General features: G+C 44.8%; 1 protein-coding gene across 1 annotated transcript; it reads left to right on the top strand.

The window, feature by feature from the left end:
• The first annotated feature begins 2898 nt into the window (after window positions 1-2898).
• On the top strand, window positions 2899-4532 carry LOC100667187 (protein S100-A7-like). Its single transcript, XM_003423313.3, has 2 exons — window positions 2899-3069; window positions 4368-4532. Exons 1-2 carry the CDS (start codon window positions 2899-2901, stop codon window positions 4530-4532), a joined length of 336 nt encoding a protein of 111 aa, XP_003423361.1.
• Window positions 4533-18389: the final 13857 nt, after the last annotated feature.

Genomic DNA, 18389 nt, shown 5'->3' with positions numbered 1-18389 from the left:
TTCCTTGTTCTAACGCTGCTCATGTTAGTTTAGGTAGGTAGTGTGTTTCTAGGAATTCATCCATTTCTTCCTGGTTTTCAAATTTGTTAGAGTACAATTTTTCATAGTAATCTGATATGATTCTTTTAATTTCAATTGGGTCTGCTGTGATATCGCCCATCTCTTTTCTTATTTGGGTTATTTGGTTCATCTCTTGTTTTTCTTTTTTCAGTCTGGCCAAAGGTTATCAGTTTTGTTAATTTTTTTCAAAGAAGAAGCTTTTTGTGTTGATAACTCTTTCAATTGTTTTCCTCTTCTGTAATTCATTTAATTCTTCTCTAATTTTTATTATTTGCTTTCTTCTTGTGCCTGAGGGTTCACTCCCTATATTTTCAGCAGAAAGACAATTAACCAAGGGTGTCAAGGGCTTATAACTCTTTGGAGGGCTGGAGGAGAGGAAGTTAGAGAGCCACTGCAGAACAGTTGCTGGCAAGGTGAACCTTTTCGGCTGGGACCCAGAATTTAGAAAACTGGTTCGAGGACGGCTACCACCATGGCACCACCATAGCTCCCATGGCCACAAAGCAGATGACTGGACAGTGTCACTGAGGGTGTAGCTTCCGTGAACAATCACCTGTGTCGGAGCTGGCTTTGCAGCTGCCTCTGCTGCACCTTCTAAATCTCTCTGGAGATTCTCAACCTAATCATATCCGGGCCCTAGATGCAAAGAATCTCAGATGTGATTTTCCACTTTCAATCTCCAAATAGGAGAGACTGAGAGAGTGATTACCATACTGACAACAGAGCTGAATTTGGATCTCGACAGTGGCTCCTGGCGTATACCCGGGGTACCCACGTGGTGTGTGGGATATGATACTGAAGTGTCTCACTGAGCATCATCTCTGGCTGAGTGTCAGTCCTTCCTCTGTTAGTAATCGCAGTCTCCCTCTGGGGATTCCTCTGAAGATCTGGCAAGATGATGTCAGTGAAGGTGTTTCTTAAAACATAGCGATCTTCCCTGATGGAAAAGGTATTGTCCCCAGGGAATGGTGGGCACAGACAGCTCTCACAGAGGGGCTCATAGCCTGAACAGTGTGACAACCAAGGCTTTGTGAATCACAGAGGCCCCACTCGCTGCTGCCATTGCCCTGAAGAGCACATTTTCCTGGGTGCAGGTACCTGTGGGATTCTTCTGTGCAGGGTCATCTGTCCTGTAGTGTGGGCTCCTGCAGGGCAGGCAATGGTATGACCCCTTGCCCAGTCCAGATGTTAACACCATTAGAGGCTCAGCAAGCTGTCAGTATGATTAGGAGAGGGCTTTGAAGTCTGAGAGATCTGGGTTTGAATCCTGACTTTGTCATATTCTCAGTAAGCTTGAGAAACCCAGCCTCGGTCCCAATTTGCTCATCTGTAAGAAGGGAAAATACCTACCTCACAGTGGTAGAGAGCCTTATGCGAACTCACAGGGCTCTCAGGGACTCTGAGGCAATGTACATAAAACAGTAACCCACTGCGTGGCTATCTACAGTACTTGGAAATTGAGGCAGTTATTACTAGTCATTGATAGAATGTTGTGGAATGACTGAATGAACAAACATGTGTTTCTTCCCTCCCAAATCCCTAGATTCCATCATCCTTGAGCTATGGCAATGTACTCAACTCTGTCCACACCTCTCTTGCACAGGGCCTTCTCCCACTGGCCAGGAGCCTGGGCTGGGCAGAATTGTGGTGATGTGGCCTGATAGTGGTAGGCACTGGAGACCCAGCATATCTAGAAGGAAGTTTTCAGGATAGCTTCTTCGGTGTGTCTCCCCACCCAAAGTGGTGTAATGTTTGGAGAAACTAATGAACTCTGCCACAGGGCACCCAGCCTCTGTGACAATCTGAGGCCGAGCTGCATAAAGGGCCTGCGTTGTGCCCAGATGCACAATCTCACTAATTCTGCCCTCTGTGATTATCCTCAGCTCCAGTAAGTTTGCACCTGTCTCTGTTCTTTCCTAGGAGTCATGCCTGGTGCCCACCTGCTCTGCTGCCTGTAGCTGTGGGGGAATACTAACCTGGCCTGGGAGTCAGTGTGTGTGGGTTCTGCAACTAATAGAGTGGGACCTTGTGCTTGTCCTGGCAAATCCCATATCCCTTCTTCTCCACTGGTCTCAGTGGGGGGCTGGCTTGGCTAGATGATCTTGTTATTCCTTTTGGCTCAGTATTAGGTGCTTTTCTGAGAACTGTCAGGTAAAAAATATCTTCCTTCTGTAGCCCTTGGTTTTCTTTACTCCCTGGTTTCAGTGTACTCTTTTGGCACAAGGTCTTCCAAAATAACTCTGGGAAGGTCTTGGAGGGTGGAGGGGTCAGAATTGGTGGTGGCTGTGTACCGAGGTGCATTGTTGGGGAATTAAACTTGGGCCTCCTGTTGGGAAGGTGGGAATTCTACCACTGTGTTGGATAGCCAGAAACCCAGGATTCTAGACCTGATTGCTCAGGCTGGTGGTCCTTGGTAACTTCCTAAGTGGAAGTGGGGAGAATGGGGTAGACCAAAAGCTCTGCTTGATGGGAATGTCTTGCCTTGGGATTTGATGCTTCTCTTTGTTATCTCGCTCCGAACTGGGTGAGCCAGAAGACATCGTATACCCATCCCCTGCAGGTCAGCCCCTGCCCCTCACTAACACAGCCTTGATCTCCACTGTTCCCCTCCCTCTCCTCCCAGACTCCCCTAGGAATGGTGTCAGGACCGAGGACTCAGTTCCACTCTCCCCTCCCTGAGACCAATTTACCTCACCATTTGAGAAAGACAAGTTCCTGTTGTTCTGTCTTATCTCAGTCGCCACTCACTCCTTAGCCTTGTCCTTCAAACTCTCTTTCAACCAGTTCATTCTCATTGATTTCTTGTGTGTAGACTCTTGTCTTGGAATAAAAGCCAACATGAGCAACATTGCAGCTGAGAAAGTCAAGATATGCCACACTCCAGCTGAGAATTTGGTACTGACCTTGGTCGAACTATTTCATCGTTACACTGGGTATGATGATAAGATCAATAGGGAAAACTTGTTGAAGCTGCTGAAGGAGAACTTCCCCAACTTCCTCAATGACTGTGTGAGTAAGGGTCTTGCTTGTCTGGGGCAAGAAGAGGCTGTGTATGTGTGTGCAGGGAGGAGACTGGGTCAGTGGTTGGAGTTCATAGGCTTTGGCATGTCTGAGGACCCCGCTTTGAAGTGGATGCACTGTTTGTGATTGGCTGATCTGGAATCTGGCCCTTCCTTAGTTCTCTCTCCACACGTCCTTTGTCTCCTCATTTTGCCTCCAGGCCCGAGGCAGGGCCAGTCCCATGTGGAGGCAGAATGGAAGATTTTAGGAGCTCAGGACAAAGAGTCATGCTCTTTTTTCTCCTGGGCACCTGTCCTGCCCCTGCTGCTCCCTGCTGCATGACCCTGGACAAATCACCCACAGTCTGATCCTTAGTTTTCTCATCTACAAAAGGAGATAATAGAACTTCACTTCCTGAGGTGGTGTTGTTGAAATGAAATGATTTATTTGAAAATGAGAAAAAGTGGTGGACATATTAGAGACTCAAGAAAGTGTTATAATTTGAAAGTCAGTGAACAGACTAAAGCATCTGCCCTCCCACTGGTCACTGAGAGTTCCCCCAAGGGTCTGGTTGCCTTGGGGTAAACGGTTGCCTCCTAAATACTCCTCTTCACATTTTCCTGGGAGAAGGGGTTACTGTTAGCTGCTTTTCAGCATCATAGGAACATGCAAACCTTCACTCCAAGGGGAGTGGTGGCTGTGCACCAAGGTACATGGGTGGGGAATTGATTTCGGGTTTCCTGTTTGGAAGGTGGGAATTCTACCACTGAACTACCACTGCCCGTGGAAGCAGAGGTTAACATAGTGAGAATCATGCACCCTACAGACAGGGCCACCATCTTTTACACTGGCAAAATGCATTCATAGCCCTAATTTCATTTAACCGTGAGAAGGAATCATTAGCACAGATTGAGACTAAGGAATAGAATAAATGGGGCTGAACTGATAGGTTGGGAAAGAATGTAAGTGTGAAGAGCATTAGAGAATGAGGAGAGTAACTGGCTGGGTTGTATTGGTCCACTGGGGGAAGAATGAAGATAGTGCATCTGAAGTTAAGGTGGTGGAGGAGCCTGAGTCCACTTCTCATTTACCAGTGTACTCCCTGTGCAAGTTGCCATTTTTGGCCAGAAATCTCCAGTGAAGAGTGAGGGCTTGACTGCTTGACCCCAACTCTCCATCCCTATAGCCTCACCTGGCCACCACACGTTTGTTTCAGCCCTAGGTGTTGTCTCTTCATGTGGCTCTATTCTCCTCTTCCCCCTGGATAGTATTTTTATGTTTGTTTGTATGTTTTTTTAACCCCACAGGAAAGAAGGGGCAAAAATTACTTATGCAATGTCTTTGATGAAAAAGACAAGAATCAGGATAAGAAGATTGACTTTTCTGAGTTTCTCTCTGTAGTGGGAGACATAGCCACTGACTACCACAGACAGAGCCATGGTGCGCCGCCCTGTTCCGGGGGATGCCAGTGATCCCTGGCCAGTCCAGCCTACAGGTCTCAAGAGACACCCAAAACAATAAAGTATCTCCTTGCACCTGATAGTTGGCATTACTTCTTCCTTCTCTTTTGGTGGTATGAGTGGACAAGTGGACAAATACTGACTCTCAGCTTTGTAGACTTTCCACAAGGGGGGTCAACCCAGCTGACATTTCCTCCAGAGAGGCCATCCTGGTCTTTCCCCAGGCCCATTTCTGCTCCTCAAGGCCCAATGTAGCCCAACTGCTGGCATCGCAGGAGGGCCCTGCTAGTATAGCACATGCTCTTTTTTCTCCTGGGATAGAGCTGGGATCCTGGGGTGTCCCTTTGTCTCCCAAGTGGTGCCTATCTGTGCTTGAGTGTATAGGGGGTGGGGCATCTCAGGTTTTGCACTGAGATGTCCATCTCCCACCTGGCTGCATAGGAAAGAGCGAGGAGGAGGAGCAGATGCATTATTTCTTAGTCCTTCCGTGAAGTTGCTTTTAAGAACCATGGAGGAGTTGGATCTCTCCTCTGAGGTCAAAAGTACATCCTGGGCCAAAGTCATGCCATACCCTTGAGCCTGAGCGCCAGTGGGCATTTTCTTTATGGGTCATTGTCATGAATGGGAAGAGGCAGCAGGGTCCTGAGAAGCAGCTCCGCCTCCAGAAGTCCATGGATCTGATTTTTCTGTGCTTGTGTGTGTTAATCTGCAGAAGGTGTGTGTGTTTGTGTGTGTTTACGCGTCTGTGTGTGTGTGTGTGAATGAGTGGGTGCTTGTGCTCTGAGGTGTTTCTCCTCACTGCGGCATGAGACGTGCACTGTGGAGACAGAAGTGAGGGAACAGTGAAGGTTTGAAGAGCTTGTTGTCTAGTGGGGCAGTCCCACAGGAAGCAGGTGAAAGAATAGGGCTGGTAAAAGTCCACACTTGTTCTGTGTTCCCTTATGAGTGCTGGAAGGAGTCTTGCCTCAGTGGGATACTTGAAAAAAAAACTAATCTTTTGGCCAGATAAAGTGGGAAGGGAGAAACCAACTCCCAGTGTGGGATCCTCTGCTTGGGGTCACACACTGCTGGGCACTTAGGACTCAGAAACCAACATGGCACAGGGGCTGCCTTCCCAGCCCTGGCTCTCTGGAGGACACCACTCCCCTTGTGACCTCTTCCCTGGAATGGCAGGGTCTGCTCACTCTGGACTTGCACAAGCCTGAAAGAGACAGGAGGCAGGAGGGTTCAGTATTTACTTCCATCTCCAGTGCCACTTCCAGGCCATGTCCCCTACATCTCCTCCCTGAGGTTCACTCCATCTCTTTCCTTCACTCCTATCCGCTTGGTCACAGTAGCCTATTAACCTATTGGTCACGCCCATCTTTCAACCTGACCTGCTGTTTCCTTCTCTATCCCACCCACAGAATATGCTTGAGATAAGATAATAATCCACAAGTCCCTCCTCACCTATTGCTCCTCTCTACTTTGGGTCCCCTTCCTCTCTGGGCTTTGTCACAAATTGGCTGCACTCCTTTCTGACATTCTCCTGTCCACCTACTTCTGCTTAGCCTTTCTGTTCCTTCTCTCCCTCGCTTCCATTTCCCCTACTTTTCAAACAAATCAGGATCTTGGGTCTCTAAGCCTCTTCTTCTTCTCTCTTCCTTTCAACCTTGACTGTTTTCACCTCCTTCCCTCAGCCTAGTTTTTTTTTTTTTTTTCCCTCAGCCTACCCTCCATGATCCACCGCGACAACTCAACATGGCTTTTGTCTTTTCTTTACCCACACCTGTCTTGCAACATCCCAGTCTAGAATCATTCTCAACTTTTACCTCCTCTTTTCTTCTTCTACTCAGGGTGCTGATCTGTGATGGTTAATTTTGTGCCATGGCCCTGAAGCTGGTCTCCTGCCTCCCTCGTTGACAGCTTTTTTCTTTGAACTCGTCCTAACAGCTATGCTCTGGGTATAGATGCAAGTACTTGTGAATCCCCACAGCACTCCATGCTGTTTCTTGCTTTCATTACATTTGCTGTCTCTGTTTCCTGTGCCTCTAATTTCTTTCTTAGTCTTGCCTGCCTTGGAACATCTTGTCTTAATTCTGAGTTTAAGTGTCATCTTCTCTATAGTAATTATACTCGGAGGTGACCCCAAGGATGTAATAACTTCCCCTTTTTTGTCTCTTTTGTCCTTTATGCTTGTTTTTCCTTCTAGCATCCACAACACCTACTTCATTTATGTGATCTCTTCTATAATATGAGCTTGTAGAGGGCAGAGAGTGTTGGCACCTCTGGATCCTCAACACCTGGCAGTATATCTGGCACAGAGTAGATGTTTATAAATGTTTGTTGATGCAAAACTCCTCTGAAAATTGATTGAATTGAACCTCCAAGTTCTTCTGCCCTTCGTGATAAGGGCAGACTGCAAAGTGGCTCTGGCACCTGTCAGAATATTTAGAGGTAAGACTATTGTGTCAGGGTAATCAAGAGTCCAAACAGCTGTTGGGGCCACCTATAGAATCATGAAAATGGATTCTTGCAAAGGCAGGCAATGGAACCTGGGTGGTGTCTTAGGCTGGGGACTCTAGAGAAGTTTATGTATTGCCATCGAGTTGATTCCAAGTCATAGTGGCCCTATAGGTTGGAGTAGAACTGCCCCATAGGATTTCCAAGGAGCAGCTGATGGATTTGACCTGAAAGCCTTTTGGTTAGTTGCGATAGCTGTTAGCCACAGTGCCATCAAAGAGGGCGTGTGAACAGAGAGAGAGACTGGGAGAGAGGGAGGGAGAGAGATATTTATCTCAAGAAAATGGCTCATGCAGTTGTAAGAGGCTTTGAAGTCCCCAGCCTGTGTGTCAGGTGTCAGGCGTCAGGTGTCAGGTTGGCGAATTCTCCTGGCTCACACAGCAGCAGGGGCTGATGAATTGAAGATTGGCAAGTCAGAGGGCAGGCTGCTGGCTCATAGGCTGTGGAGGTGGGTGAACCCAAGAGCAGAGGTGAGACAGGAGGCTGCTGCCTCACAGCCTGGAGAGGCCTACAACCCCCAAGATTGGCAGTCAATATGGCAGTCCGCTGGCTCAAATCCGAAGAACCAGAGTTCAGATGATGATGAGTGGGATGCAAGGTCAGGAGTGAGCAAAAGCCAGACAGCTTTGCCAGAACGTCTGCATATATTGGATGCAGGCCACACCCTTGAGGGGACCCCCTTCCAACAGGTTGGCTGATCATATCAGATCACATCATGGAAGTGATTACATTATATCACAAAATGAAGGACAAATACATGATTACATGACTGCCAAAACTATATCATTACACAATTGCCAAACTACATCTTTACCTAACAGTCAAATCACTGAGAATCATGGCCCAGCCAAGTTGAAAATCAACCTTACCAATCACACTCCACCCCTTGTCAACCTGGCACCTGTACACATCTCATTAAAGCATACATAATCTCTGAATAAAAATAATTATGGAGTCCTACTTGCACCCAACATAACTATCATGCAAACAATCAAAAACCAGTTTACATCTATATTTTATAAATGACAAAAACAAAAATATTCAATGTACAAATGCTAAGAAGAAATTTTTATAACAATTAGAATCCTTGTTTCTGCAGCTGGGTATGTGGTTGTAACTGGTATTTAGAACTACCTTCTTCCACCACCCACTTTGCATTCCCTTGGCCCTCAGCAAGCACTTTAGCTGGTTGTGGTTCTTTGCTTGGTGGGGTGATGCAACCTTCATTCTTGAAGGGCCTGGGCCATTAGTAGTCATGTCTGAATTGGGCTGCCATAGTTTTCCATTGACTGTAATCACAGATAATGGCAGTACTTAGAGATGTCCTAAGGGATCTCGTGTATTCCAGACATACTCTTCATTACCTCCATTATGTAATATGAATCTTATTTCCACATGGTAGTCAGGGTCAATCACACCAGCCAATGTAGTAACTCTCTTATTCTTCTGTTGATCCAGAAACATGAGGAGTGGCCAGGAGGCATTCTTAACTTCCAGTTCAGTGGAATCAGTGCTGTGTCTTCTCGTGGTTGCATTACTTCCTTTGGAATTAAGACCACTAGACCCACAAAGCATAGGGCACAGGAAACCAAAATTTCATGAGTGGGTGGCTAGGGGTAATAGTGAGTGGTGCCATTCCCATTTCCACCCCTTGATTCCTGGATTCATGAATCCTGGCTATGGGAGAAACAAAATCATATATCAGACCCTGGTTTAGAGTATATACAACTTTCTGGAGAACATTGCCCCAACCCTGCAAGGTATTGCCACCTATTTTGTGTTTTAATTGTCTTTAGAAGACCATTCTATTATTCTATTAAGCCAGCTGCTTCAGAATGATGGAGAACATGGTAATACCAGTGAATTCCATGAGGGTGGGCCCATTGTTGCGCTTCATTTGCTGTGAAGTGAGTGCCTTGTTTTGAGGCAATGCTGTGGGATACCATGAGAGTGGAAAAAGCATTCTGTCAGCCCAAGGATGGTAGCTTTGGCAGAAACATTGCATGTAGGGAATGCAAATCTATATCCAGATTAAGTATCTGTTCTTGTAAGAACAAAACGCTGCCCATTCCATGATGGAAGCAGTCCAATGTAATCAACCTGCTACCAGGCTGCTGGTTGATCACCTTGAGGAATGGTGTCATATCAGGGACTCAATGTTGGTCTCTTGTATTGGCAGATTGGGCACTCAGCAGTGGCTGTAGCCAAGTCAACCGTGGTCAGTAGAAGTCCATTTTACTGAGCTCAAGGATAACCTCCATCCGTGCCACCATGGCCACTTCATTCATGAGCCCACTGAGCAATGGCCCAAGTGGCTGAGAGAGAGGATGACTTTTTTCGATGGAATGTGTCTTCCTATCCACTTGATTGTTAAAATACTCTTCTGCCAAGGGCATCCTTCAGTGAACATTCACATCAGAAACAAATATATTCGCTTCTCTAGTGCATTCAGAGAGGCCTGTCCACATACTTCTTCCCCGTACCCCCTTATCTCCTATTTTCCAATCAAGTTCCTCCCAAGTCCCTGACCAATCAGCCAAAGCCCTGGCCACAGTCCGTGAATCAGTACAGAATTACACATCTGGCCACTTCTCCTTCCAAACAAAATGAAGTGCCTGGTGCACTGCTTGATGTTCTGCCCATTGGGAGAATTGTCCTTCACCACTGACCTTCAGGAAGAAAGGGCCTATAGTGCTGTCACTGTCCACTTTTGAGTGGTGCCTGCATATTGTGCAGAACCACCTGTAAACCAGGCATGATTGTTTTCTTCCTGAGTCACCTGATCGTAAGGAACTCCCCATGAGGGCTTAGTTGCATACAGGGAGAGGGTAAGTAATGTGACAGGAGTTGAGACCCTAGGTATTTGGGACACTTCCTCATTCAACTTACTTGTACCTTTGGGCCCTGCTTGGGCCCAGTCTCATACATGCCACTTCTGTTTAATGACGGAGTGCTGCTGTGCATGTCTAACTTTATGGTTCTGTCAGTCAGACAACACCCAGTTCCTGATAGGAACTTCAGGCCACACGGTCACTTGGTGGTCTGTGACTAAGCACGGTTAAGTGTTCAGTCTCTACTAAGGCTCAGTAACAAGCGAAAAGCTGATTTTCAAAAGGAGAGCAGTTATCTTCAGAGGATGACAGGGTTTTGCTTCAAAATCCTAAGGGCCTACGCTGTTATTTACCAATAGTGGCTTGCCAAAGACTCCAAACAACATCTCTATCTGCCACCGACATTTCAAATACCATTCTTTTATATGGCCCAAGTGGCAGAGCAGGTTGCAGAGCAGCCTGAAGGCATTGAAGATTCTTCTGTTGTCCTGGGCCCCAATTCAAACTAGCAGTTTTCAAGTCACTTGATACACAGGCCAGAGTAACACACACAAATGATGGATATGTTGTCTCCAAAATGCAAAGAGATTCCCAAGTCATTGTGCATCCTTTTTAGTTGTGAGAGGAGCCAGATGCAAGAACTTCTCTTTCACTTTAGAAGAAATGTCTCGACATGCCCCACACCACAAGACCCCTAGATATTTCACTGAGGTGGAAGGGGCCTAAATTTTTGTTGCATTAATTTCCCACCTTCTAGTATGCAAATGTTTTACCTCTAAGTCCGGAGTCATTGACACTGCTTCCTTACTAGGTCCAATCAGCATAATGTCATCAATGTAAGGGAGGAGTGTGACATCTTGTGGAAAGTAAGGGTGATCAAGTACCCTGCAGACTAAATTATGACATAGGGTTGGGGAGTTGATATAGCTCTGATCTAGGACAGTGAAGATGTACTGCTGGCCTTGCTAGCTGGAGTCAAAGTGCTTCTGGTGTGCATTCATAAACTAGAATTGAGAAAAATGCATTGGCCAAATCACTAACTGAATACAAGTTACCAGGAGATGTATTAATTTGCTGATGCGGCGAAACCGTATCTGGCATAGTAGCTGCAATTATGGTCAGCACCTGGCGAAGCTTATGATGATGCACTCTTCTTTTCCAAGATCCATCTATTTTTTGCACAGGCCAAATAGGCAAGTTGAATAGGAATGTGGTAAGAATCACCACCTGTGGCTCCTTCAAGTCCTTGATTGAGGCAGTAATGTCTGCAATCCCTCCATGAATGTGGTACTGCTTTTGGCTTCCTGTTTTCTTAGGTAGGGGTAGTTTTAATGGCTTCCATTTGGGTTTTCCTACCATGATAGCCTTTACTCCACTTCGGGGATCCAATGTGGGGGTGCTGAGTGTTGTTGGGTATATCTTTTCCAGTTAGGCATTCGGGATCTGGGGAAATCACTAAAGAGTGGATTTGGGGACCCAGTGTAACGTGAACTTGAGCTAAGACTCCATTAATACCTTGATCTCCCTATGCCCTCACTCTGACTGGTGGGCCACAGTGTCATTTTGGGTCTCCTGAAATTAGTGTCAGTTCAGAGCCACTATCCCATGATTCCCAGAAATTCTGATTATTTCCTTTTCCCCAGTGAACAGTCAGTGTCGTAAAAGGCTGTAGATCTCTTTGGGGAAAGCTGGGAGAAAGATCAACAGTATAGATTTTTGGCAGTGCAGTGGGATCCTTCATCAAGGAACATGGCCTCCTCTTCATCCAGTGCATTGTGGGTCTGGAAACTCCCTCAAGCCTGGGAATTGATTGAGGGGCCATGACTATCTATTCTGGTAATTTGAGTTAAACTGCTGTTCATTTGACCTAGAATTCTTCTACTTGTACAGGTCAAGTAAATATTTAGTAGACTTCCCATCTATTTCAGTCCTAGGGAGACCATGACTAAGTTCCAACTCCATAAGTCCATATGAGTCAGACTGTTCTGATTACTTCTTTGACTCCACTGGCCATTACGGTAACCAAGCCCACCTTGTCTTTGGTGATTGAGTGCTACCACTTGGCCTCTACCACCACAGTGTTCAGTTAGCTGCATTATATTTAGGTGTCTTAATTCAGTTAAGATAGATCCCACTGTGAAATCTAACTTACGTAAAATAGCAATAACAGCAGCCTTTAAAGATGCAGGGGCTCCCTTCACAAATTTGTTCCCCACTGTTGTGGTAAAAGTTGTGTCCTCTGGACACTCCATGTGTGGGTCTGTGGGTCCACTCTACCATATCCCTAAGGCTTTGGACACCTTTTTCTACAGTATACCTAGGCGGGTCTGGTGCTTCAACACGATTTAATATGGGCCACCATGTAACCCATGCTTCAGTGAACCAACCAAATAAACTATTAGATTATTTTCTAACCTCTTGAGCTGAAACATTGAATGAAGAATCTGAGCTTAGTGGGCCCATAGCAATAATCTCAGACCGATCCAAGTTTATGTTCCTTGCACTATTCTCCTTTAAAAGCCTTTCTCACACGTATTCCCATTTCTGTTTGTACATATTAGAAAAGCCAAGGAGTTATTTTGAAATGTAGAGTACCTCTTCCTGGGTCACACTTTGTACTTCATGTTTTGGGACTCCCTGGGACTTACATCTAGTTATAGGTCTGAAAGCAAAAATGGGTGTTGGGGATGTGTTCTGAGAACATTCAGCAATGTCATGTAAGGCATCTGTCTCAGGTTATGCCCTAAGCAATGAGTCAGATGCAGTGCCAGGCAATATCTTAGACAAAGGCTCTTCAGACACAGCTGGGTTAATCTCATCAGATGGGGGTGGAGAGGTTAATGATTTGAGTTGAGATTGTGACTTAGCAGAAAAAGATGCAGTAATCTATTCAGAGGGGAGTGAGAGGAATGGTTGTGTTGGCGGGAGTGATTCAACAGAATTTTGGGGCTCAGTATCCACAGCTTCCGGATTATTTACCCATATGTCCCCATCTCACCTTTAAGGGTCCTATATCTTTCCAACCCAAACTCTCACTTTAACTTCACAAACCATTAGGGATTGGGAATGCAGCCACTCTTATGAGACTCTGGGTTTGTTTTGGGCAATATCAGCTCATTTACTACAAGAATAAGGTTTTCTTTCAGGGCACAAGTCGCAACTTTGAGGTCATTTGTGTAACACTTAAGCTATGACTCTAAAGTTCTGAGCTCACCTCTTCGTTTTACCACTTTGTCTAGCAAAAGTATGACCAACAAGCCAGCTTCCTTATACTTCTCATTCTGACAAAGTTGTAGAAAAATGTGATACATACAATCATTTCGAGCTTTGCCTGTCACCAATACTTCATCTATTGGTGGTGGCATTTTGCGTATTTCTATTGGCACCTTACGCCATGGATTACCAATGCCCTCTTTACTACTGGAGGCCGAGTCATCAACATCTTTAAGACTAAACAGACTTAAGAGCCAGTTTAGAAAACCCACCCTTTTAATTTTCTTTCCCTAGAACCACTCTTGGTATGAAATATATTAGCCTGGCTTCTGTAGAGAAGCAAAACCATGAAACAGGTGTATATCTCTCTGTATAAGTATCTCTCTCTCTCTCTATATATATACGGAGAGAGATTTATCTCAAAGAAATGGCTCATGCAATTGTAGAGGCTGCAGATCCTTGGGTTAAGAATCAGGCAGGAGGCTTCTTCCATCTCATGTAGCTACAAGGGCTGACAAATCCAAGATCTGGAGGTAAGACAGCAGGCTGTTGGCTTACAGGCTGTGGAGCCTGATGAATCCCAAGATCAGCATGCAGTGTGGTAGGCTGCTAGCTCACGTGTCAAGACCCAGAAGTCAGATGATGATGAGTGCGATGTGGGATCCAGAGTGAGAAAAAGTCAGAGAGCCTTGCCAGAATGTCCATATCCATTGGATGTAGGCCACAGCCCCGAGGCAACTCTTCTTACAACTGATTGGCTGATCACATCAGATCCCATCATGGAGGTGATTATATCACAAAATGGAGGACAACTACATAATTATATCATTGCCAAATTACCTCATTACATAACTGTCAGGCTATATCATTACATAATTGTCAAACGACTGAGAACCATGGCCCAGCAAAGTTGACACACAACCTTTAAATTCTCCACTTTCTGCGTGGACCCACAATTGTTGCTTCAATTCTGAGCAGCACAGCTGACATGATGCTGGAACTTTAGACAGATATTGCCAGAGGAGGGCCTCTAGATTTTGAACTTTCTACTCTCTTACTCCACCTTCTAGCTTCAGTGCTGAGCTTCCCTCCACAAGCTGTGTTCACTTTATACCTTCTGCTCAGATAAGTTTTAGGACTCACCAGTCTGTATTATGTTTTCTGTTTTTGTTTGTTTGTCTGCACTCAGAGATGTGAGCTTCTTGAAGCCAGGACCTTTGGAACTGACATATAACTCATGTGTGTTGGCCTGTAAATATTCTGACAGGTGTCAGAGGCACTTGGCTGTCTGCGTTATTCACTAGGGAAGAGGAGCTTGGGGTTAAATTGAGTTAATTTTCAGAGGAGTTTAGTGTCAAGTCCATGGCTCAGCTGTGAACAAGACAACTGGGACAGTGAACTCAGCCACACTCCTGAGCTCAAAATTTTAATTAGACAGTTCAACAAAAATTTCTTTGAAAAGGATCAGCATTGAGCTGGATCTTATGATGCAGAGGTTGAAGATGTCCTAAATGTCCAACTTTTCCAAACTGCTGTACCACTCCGTTATCTCTAACATCAACTAATCCCTCTCCCTGCAATAGTCTCCCTCCCTTCTTTGGGTTCTGTAATTCACTGCAACATCTCACAGAACTCATGAACCATATAAACCATATAAATGGCTCAAGAAGTTGTGGAGGCTGGCAAGTCCCAAATCTGAGCCAGGTGGAAGCTTCTCCTGACCCACATGGCTACAGGGACTGATGAACCCCAACTGGCAGTTCAGACCACAGGCTGCGGGCTCACAAGGCTGCAGAATCAGGTCAGATGATAAGCTGCTGGCCCATGGGGCTTTGGAGGTCTGCGAATCCCATAATCGGCATGTCAGACAGCAGGCCTCTGGCTCAAGTCCCAAAAACTGGAGGTCCATTGATCATGAACTAGATTTGGGATTCAGATGCAGAGAGAGAGTATCCTGCCAGTTTATCCACACGGATACCTTACATGTAGGCCACACTGCAGGCAAGGGCATAACTTGAGTAAGGGTGGGACTTGAGTCAAGCTCTCCTGCAAGGCTGCCTTCCAAGGCACACCCTACACCAATCCTGCCTCATCAACATTAGAGATCAGGACCTGCGACACAAAACATGAAGGAGAACCATATAATATTGGGAATCGTGGTTTAACCAAGTGGGCACATAACCCTAACCATCACATGATCCATATACCTGATTTGCATTGTCCCACTCCATCATTGTGTGTGAGTCACAAAGACCATGGCTAGAAGAGGCAAATTAAGTAATTCATTACACCACACCTGTGTTTTAATTTTCAGGGAATTCCAAGGAACTGGATGGGAACCTAATGTTTCTGTTTAGACTGGTGAGGAAAGGGCAATACAGAGTAGTGTTTAAGAGTTTGAGTTTTGGAGTCAGACCCATTTATGTTTGGGTGTTGTTTATGCCCTTGCTGCTGTATGAAGTTTTTCACTCAAAAGCAGTTGGTAACTATTTCCATTATTATTACTTTTTGTGTTGTTATGGTATTGGTTTGGAGATCTTCTTGGATAATTACCAATTCTCCCAAACTCAGGTCATACTTGCTTTTCAGGGAGATGTTGCCACTCCAAGAAGAACTAAAGAATCCTGTGTTCACACGAGATGCCATTACCTCTTGCCCAGAGGCATAAGCATGACCTGTTGGGGAATACTTTGTTTGAGGCACTGAATGCTCCTGCCTTTCTCCTACCACCCACTCTGCCTCCTGCTTCCCATCTCTGGCTCACATCAGTAGACAATCCTTTGTAGGAGTCCTTTCTTCTTGCCTTGAGGCAGTGGGGCTTAGAGCTCTTTTTTGCTTATGATGATCCTTCTTTGTGTACAACCATTTTCCTAGGCATTCCTCCTCTGGTTCTTACAAAGATATACAAACAACAAAAGGATTTTTTTAAAAGATACTTTTTATTGTGCTTTAAGTGAAAATTTACCGATCAAGTCAGTCTCTTACACAAAAACCCATACACACCTTGTTATACACTCCCATTTACTCTCCCCCAAATGAAACAGCCTGCTGTCTCCCTCCGCTCTCTCTTTTCGTGCCCACTTTGCCAGCTTCTAATACCCTGTACCCCCTTATCTCCCCTCCAGAAGGAGAAGACAGCATAGTCTCAAGTGTCCACCTGATCCAAGAAGCTCACTCCTTAGCAACATCCTTCTCCAACCCATTGTCAAGTCCAATCCCTGTGTGAAGAGTTGGCTTTGGGAATGGTTCCTGTCCTGGGCTAACAGAAGGTCTAGGGGCCGTGACCACTGGGGTCTTTCTAGTCTCAGTCACACATTAAGTCTGGTCTTTTACAAGAATTTGGTGTCTGCATCCCACTGTTGTCCTGCTCCCTCAGGGGTTCTCTGATGTGTTCCCTGTCAGGGCAGTCATCGGTTGTAGCCAGCCACCATCTACTTCTTCTGGTCTCAGGATGATGTAGTCGCTGGGTCATGTGGCCCTTTCTGTCTCTTGGGGTTGTAGTCACCTTTTCTCATTGGTGTTTTTCATTCTCCTTTGATTCAGGTGGGTTGAGACCAATTGATGCATCTTAGATGGCTGCTTGCTAGCGTTTAAGACCCTAGACGCCACTCTTCAGAGTGGGATGCAGAATGTTTTCTTAATAGATTCTATTATGCCAATTGATTAGATGTCCCCTGAAACCATGGTCCCCAGACCCCTGCCCCTCCTACGGTGGCCTTTGAAGAATTCAGTTTATTCAGGAAATTTCTTTGCTTTTGGTTCAATCCAATTGTGCTGACCTCCCCTGTATTGTGTACTGTCTTCCCTTCACCTAAATAGTTCTTATCTATTACCTAATTAGTGAATGCCCCTCTCCTACCCTTTCTCCCTCCCCCCTCTCGTAACCACAAAAGAATGTTTTCTTCTCAGTTTAAACTATTTATCAACTTCTTATAATAGTGGTGTTATACAATAATTGTCCCTTGGGAACTAATTTCACTCAGCATAATGCCTTCCAGGTTCCTCCATGTTATGAAATGTTTCAGATTCCTCACTGTTCTTTATCGATGCGTAGTATTCCATTGTGTGAATATACCATAATTTATCCATTCATCCCGTTGATGGGCACCTTGGTTTCTTGCATGTTTTTGCCATTGTAATCAGTGCTGCAAGAAACATGGGTGTGCATATATGTGTTAGTGTAAAGGCTCTTATTTCTCTAGGATATATTCCAAGGATTGGGGTTGCTGGATGGTATAGTAGTTCTATTTCTAGCTTTTTAAGGAAGTGCCAAATTGATTTCCAAAGGGGTTGTACCTCTTGACATTTCCACCAGCAGTGTATAAATGTTCCAATCTCTCCACAGCATCGCCAACATTTATTATTTTGTATTAATGGCAGCCTTGCTGGAGTGAGATGAAATCTCATTGTAGTGTTGATTTGCATTTCTCTAATGACTAATGATCATGAACATTTCCTCATATATCTGTTAGCTATCTGAGTGTCTTCTTTAGTGAAGTGTCTATTCATATCTTTTGCCCATTTTTTAATTGGGTTATTTGCCTTTGCAATTGAGTTTTTGCAGTATCATGTAGATTTTAGAGATCAGGCGCTGATCAGAAATGTCATAGCTAAAAACTTTTTCCCAGTCTGTAGGTAGTCTTTTTACTCTTTTGGTGAAGTCTTTGGATGAGCATAGGTGTTTAATTTTTAGGAGCTCCCAGTTATCTAGTTTTTCTTGTATATTCTTTGTAATGTTTTGTATACTGTTTATGTATTAGGGCTCCTAATGTTGTCCCTCTTTTTTCTTCCATGATCGTTATCGTTTTAGTTTCTAATTTAGGTCTTTAACCCATTTTGAGTTAGTTTTTGTGCATGGAGTGAAGTATGGTGTCTCAACAAAAGGATTTTATTAAAGCATTTTTTTATTCTAATAAAAAAGTCAGGAAATAAATGTTCGAGTTGAATAGATTTCAAAGAGTTGCTCGAAAAAACAAAGTAAAGTATTATGCTGACATGTGTAAAAAGCTGGAGATTGAAAACCAAAGGGGAAGGACATGCTCAGGATTTCTTGAGCTGAAAGAACTGAAGAAAAAATTCAAGTCTTGAGTTGCAATACTCAAGGATTCTAGGGGGAAAATATTAAAAGATATAGAAAGCATACAAAGAAGATAGAAGGAAGACACGGAGTCTCTATACCATAAAGAATTGGTCAGCATTCACCCGTTTCAGGAGGTAGCATATGATCAGGAACCAGTGGTACTGAAGGAAGAAGTCCAAGGTACACTGAAGTGATTGGCAAAAAACAAGGCTCCAGGAATTGACGGAATATCAATTGAGATGT

Source organism: Loxodonta africana, chromosome 3 (genome assembly GCF_030014295.1).
Source record: "Loxodonta africana isolate mLoxAfr1 chromosome 3, mLoxAfr1.hap2, whole genome shotgun sequence".
Classification (NCBI taxonomy): Eukaryota; Metazoa; Chordata; class Mammalia; order Proboscidea; family Elephantidae; genus Loxodonta; species Loxodonta africana.
This window is presented reverse-complemented; position numbering and strand designations above follow the sequence as displayed.

Excerpts from the sequence above, each read along its gene's own strand:
- LOC100667187 (XM_003423313.3), top strand. The coding sequence starts at position 2,899 with ATGAGCAACATTGCAGCTGAGAAAGTCAAGATATGCCACACTCCAGCT. Across the intron at positions 3,070-4,367 it reads CCAACTTCCTCAATGACTGT|GAAAGAAGGGGCAAAAATTA; the intron begins GTGAGTAAGGGT and ends TTAACCCCACAG.